Genomic DNA, 4910 nt, shown 5'->3' with positions numbered 1-4910 from the left:
GAGAGCTTGTACCTGAATAAAACTTGGTCTTAAAGGTGCCACTGGACTGTTTTGGACCAGGGCCCCGGGGGGGGGGCTCTGCAGTTTACTTGACTGCTTCTTGCTCTGACTGAGGGCTGCTGGGAGCAGGGAGTGGGGCTTGTTGCATGTGCCTGCCCCCTGGGCTCTTTACTGCTGGAGCGCCGCTCCTGTGCGCTCTTGCAGGAAATGACCCCTGCCTATACAAAGAGAAGAAGAAGAGGAGATTGCATTTATACCTCGCCCTTCACTCGGAGTCTCAGAGCAGTTTATTTATTTATTTATTTTATTGCATTTATACCCCGCTCTCCCCGCAGACGGGCTCAGGGTGGCTTTACAATCTCCTTCCCCACAACAGACACCCTGTGAGGTTGGTGGGGCTGAGAGAGCTCTCTTGAGAACTGCCCATGAGAGACCAGCTCTGACAGAACTATGGCTTGCCCAAGGTCATCCAGCAGCTGCGAGTGGAGGAGTGGGGGAATCAAACCCCGTTCTCCCAGATTAGAGTCCGCGCACTTAACCACGACACCAAACTAAGAAATCCCAAGTCCTTCTTTAACGGTATTGTGGGGCAGGAGGAAAGGGTCAAACTTCTTAACAAACTAATTCCAGGAAATGTGTCTATGTGTCAAGAAACAGTCTGAGTCCAGTGGCACCTAGAAGACCAACAAAGTTTTATGCAAGGTATAAGCTTTCGTGTGCAAGCACACTTGCACACGAAAGCTTATACCTTGCATAAAACTTTGTTGGTCTTCAAGGCGCCACTGGACTCAAATGTTATTCTGTTGCTTCAGACCAACACGGCTACCCACCTGGATCTAAGAAACAGTTTTGGAAGAGATGAGAAGAAATGAGAACTGTGGATCAGGATCTCAAGGTTTAGTCTCTCTCTCTTTTTCTGGGGAACAGATATGGGGTCGCTATCCTGGATGGGAGGCTGGCTGGTAAACCTCTCCCTCCACCTTTAAATGTGACAGACATGCCATCAAATCTACAAGTCCTAGATGGGCAGCTGTTACCGTTGCCACTCGCCCCAAGAGAGAGTTCAGGCTGCCCGTCTAGCCAGGGAAACCTGTAGGCAGAAGCAACACCCAAGCTAGTCCGGAAGTCTGCACGGGTAGTCCGGAAGTCTGCATGGGTAGTCCGGAAGCCTGCGCAGCCAGTCCGGAAGCCTGCGCAGCTAGTCCGGAAGCCTGCGCAGCCAGTCTGGAAGCCTGCGCAGCTTCCTGCCTGTGCATGGATACCCACTGGTGCTGGCCGGTCCCTACCGAGATGCGGCAGAAGGCCTTGAACTCCAGGTAACTGAGATGGTTGGCCAACTCGCCTGCGTCGAGGTGATCAAAAAGCAGCGACACCTTCCGCTTCTTGCCGCAGCCGGGGCTGCTTTGGTAGCTGTGCAGAGGGATGTGGTCAAGGCTGGAAGGACACAAGGGAGGAAGGGAAAGTTAGGGTGGGACTCGAGGCATGCTCAGAGGAACCCTTGCCCAGAAATGCAGAAGGGACAGAGGAGAGAGAAGCACGCTAAATACATTAGCATGGCGGGGGGCAATCTATTGCATTTCTGTTCTTCCTTTAACCTGTGCCGCTTTAATGAGTGCCGCTCTCCTGGTTCGCCCCATCCCAACATTCTGCAAAGATCTCCAGTCTCTGGCAACTCCCTTTCTTCCCCCGCCCCCGAGTCGCTCCATGACGGGGTTTGATTCCTGAGCCGGGAGACGACACTCACGACACTCACGTGCTGGAGGTGTCGAGCAGCTGGCAATGCCTCTCCTGGCCCTGTTTCTTCACCACCTCCCATATCTCGGCGATGGCCTCTTCCAAAGGCAGATCCACGCGGAAGGCCTCGGGGTAGTGGAGGAGCCAGTACCTGAAGCCGGAAAGGAGACAGGTCAGTTTGGGTCGCATGCAGGCCGGCCGCCTCCGCCCAGGTCGGGGAATAAGGATGCCAGCTCCCAGGTAGTTGTTGGAGAATTGGGAGATCAGGCAAGGGTTTGCGAGTCCAAGTTATGACACCAAACAGTGGCTGATTCCACACCCATCTGCTTCCCACAGTTTTTCCACAGAAGAAGAAGAAGAGGAAGAGATTGGATTTAGACCCCGCCCTTCACTACCCAAAGGAGTCTCAGAGCGACTAACAAACTCCAAGGTCATCCAGCCAGGTGCAAGTGGAGGAATGGGGAATCGAACTCGTTTCTCCCAGATTAGAGTCCGCGCATTTAGCCACCTTAACCTGTGAGGTAGGTGGGGCTGAGAGCTCTCTCGAGGACTGCTCTTGAGAGAACAGCTCCGAGAAAACTGTGACTGGCCCAAGGTCACCCTAGCAGCTGCATGTGAAGGAGTGAGGGAACCAAACCCGGTTTTCCCAGATTAGAGTCCGCGCTCCTAACCACGACAACAAACTGCCTAACTTTCGGTGATCCCCCGCTATCACAGCTTATCTCCAGGCGACAGAGGTCTGTTCCCCTGGAGAAAATGGCTGCTTTGGAAGGTGGACTCTATGGCATTCTGCCTCGCCGAAGTCCCTCCCCTCCCCAAAGCCCTCCCTCCTCAGGCTCCGCCCCCCAAATCTCCAGGTATCCCCCAACCCGGAGCTGGCAACCCTATTGGGCGGAGGACACAACCAGGATTGTGGGTGGTGGGCTGGGGAGAAGGGGCAAGCAGAGAGAACGCAGACCGGATGAAGTGGCAGATCCTGAGCTGGTGTTCTGGCCGCTTCTCCCGAGAGGCTTCCTGGTACGTAGCAGGTTGAGTTAAGGCTTCAGTCGCTCATGGCTTTGGCCTTTTTCCAGCTGGAATCCAGTTCCCCCTGGCATTCTTCTAGGAATTAACAATTTATAGCCAGTGTCCCCGGCCTTTCTGAGCCTGCAGGCATCTTTGAAATCCCGGCACGGCATGGTGGGCGCAGTTACAAAATGGCTGCCGCAGGAGAGGCAATCAGCCATACAATTAGGGTTGCCGTGTACTCCGTCCATGAATGTTAGCTGCACAATGTGTCTTTTGTAGGAGCGGCAAAAAGCATCCATGCAACTGTTAAGGAAGCTGTCCCCCTTTTTGGAAGACTTCATGCAAGGAGAAGTGGGCTTATCATTCTAGAAACTCCCGTTGGGGCTTAGCTTTTAAAACACTGATGCAAAATTGTCTGGTAGTTAGCAGTCTGTATGTACTGAATGTTATTGCTTGTTGAATGTAATGAATATTTATACCTGACTAGGATGAAATAATGATGCACTAGGCACTTTACTAAATGATGATCATAAATAGAACACATTAGTTTGTTAAAAGGTTTTTGCAGTGTATATTTGTTTGTTGCTAGATTCTCCTAAAACTGCAGCATGGGTTGCTTCAACCTCCAGGTGGTAGCAGGAGTTCTCCTGGGATTGCAAGCAGTGTTCCCTCTAAGCTGGGTTAATGTGGGCCAGCTCACAGTTTTTTAGCCTCTGGTGTGCACATTTTGGTCTTAGCTAAGGAAGGAGGGCTCCAGAGCAGACTAATTTATCCAGTAGCCAGATTACTCGTTCACAAATTTAATGCCAGTGGCTCACAAAGTAGAATTTTTTGCTCACAAGACTCCACAGCTTAGAGGGAGCATTAATTGCAACCAGTGTTCCCTCTATGCTGAGTTAATGTGGGCCAGCTCACAGTTTTTTTAGCCTTTGACTCACACATTTTCGCCTTAGCTCAAGAAAGAGGGCTTTTAAAAAATGGGCGGACCCTTGCAGCGTAGACGTGACTTAATTTTTTGACGACTCTGGGGCGGTTCAGTCACAGGTCAGCGCACGTCTGCAGGAAACTTTGCGCTCTGCCCTCTCGTTTTAAGAGGCAAATTCAGAGATGGCTGAGCTGCTCTCTGTCTCTGCAGTTTTGCACTCTGGCGGTGCTGAAATGCGGAGACTGACAGCGAGTCAAAGTATCCCACTCCTGCCACCAACTCCCTGGCCTTGACACTGGAAACTCTTTTGGATCCTGAGGAGGCGGTTCCGTGTTGTGGATGAAGGAGCAAGACGGGCACCCATGCAAAGGATATAAAGTCAACAGCCGGCGGGCCAATTCTGCCGATGGCACGACCCAGCTGTGGACTGTTAACGTCATGTTCACCATGAAATCACTGGTACACAGGTTGCCGTCCAAGTCTGGAAAAAGGAGGAGAAAGATTAAGCGGATTGATTTGTGCAGGGAGGTGGGGAGACGTGCCGGGCTGCAGGGAAGACAGGATTGTCAACATAGCCCTGAAACTGGGACAGATTAGAGCTCACAAATTTCCCTTAAGAGACAATAGCTCCATGTCACTAATGCGGTACCCAGTAGTTCTTGCTGAAAATGCTTTATGGCTCATTAGCGCCATTAAAGCGCATTGAAGTCTCTACTCTCTAGTTTTCTTGGTGGTGGCAAGTTTCCTCCTACTTCCCCCGCATTTCCAGAACTCGCTAAAACTGGGGATTCCAAAAACGTGGGGTATGAAGGAGAAAACTTCGGGTTTGTGCCTGGCGAGGAAAAACCTACTGCAGAAAATTTCACCTAACGCAAAGTTTTACATACGTCAATGCGGGGAATTTCACACAGCGGAAATGATCCAGGCCAGCAATACTATTGATTCACTTGACTCTGCCATAGGGAACATTCTGGTTAAAGGGACAAGGGGCTTACTGAGGCATTCCCTCTGTGGTTCACCTGGTTTTAAGGGGAAAGAAGGTAGAAAGCCATTTTCGAGTGGGCAGCTGGGACGTCCCCGGATTGACTTGCATCAGAAACACACTGAGTGAGATCACAACGGTCCCTTGAGTGTGCTTGAGCTAAGGGAAGGGACCCGATCCCTCAAACCCCACCCTCCCCCTTCAGTTACCAAAGGAGCAAAGGCATTTCTCGATCAAGTCATCGAGGGTGCAGGAGCGGTT

General features: G+C 51.5%; 1 protein-coding gene across 1 annotated transcript in view; it reads right to left on the bottom strand.

Annotated features, from left to right (window-relative positions):
- Positions 1-4904, bottom strand: part of LOC107117013 (RAS guanyl-releasing protein 4-like) — a 33536-nt gene extending 28632 nt beyond the window's left edge. Inside the window, exons 1-5 of the mRNA XM_015419045.1 lie at positions 4859-4904; positions 4043-4148; positions 2693-2755; positions 1754-1885; positions 1287-1434 (exon numbers count right to left, since the gene is read on the bottom strand). Of these exons, the coding sequence (XP_015274531.1) occupies positions 1287-1434; positions 1754-1885; positions 2693-2755; positions 4043-4116 (417 nt within the window). The 5' untranslated portion in view covers positions 4117-4148; positions 4859-4904. The remainder of the gene's footprint in view (positions 1-1286; positions 1435-1753; positions 1886-2692; positions 2756-4042; positions 4149-4858) is intronic.
- Between the last annotated feature and the right edge of the window lie 6 nt (positions 4905-4910).

The sequence above is a fragment of the Gekko japonicus genome, unplaced genomic scaffold (assembly GCF_001447785.1).
Source record: "Gekko japonicus isolate JY-2015 unplaced genomic scaffold, Gekko_japonicus_V1.1 scaffold5141, whole genome shotgun sequence".
Classification (NCBI taxonomy): Eukaryota; Metazoa; Chordata; class Lepidosauria; order Squamata; family Gekkonidae; genus Gekko; species Gekko japonicus.
This window is presented reverse-complemented; position numbering and strand designations above follow the sequence as displayed.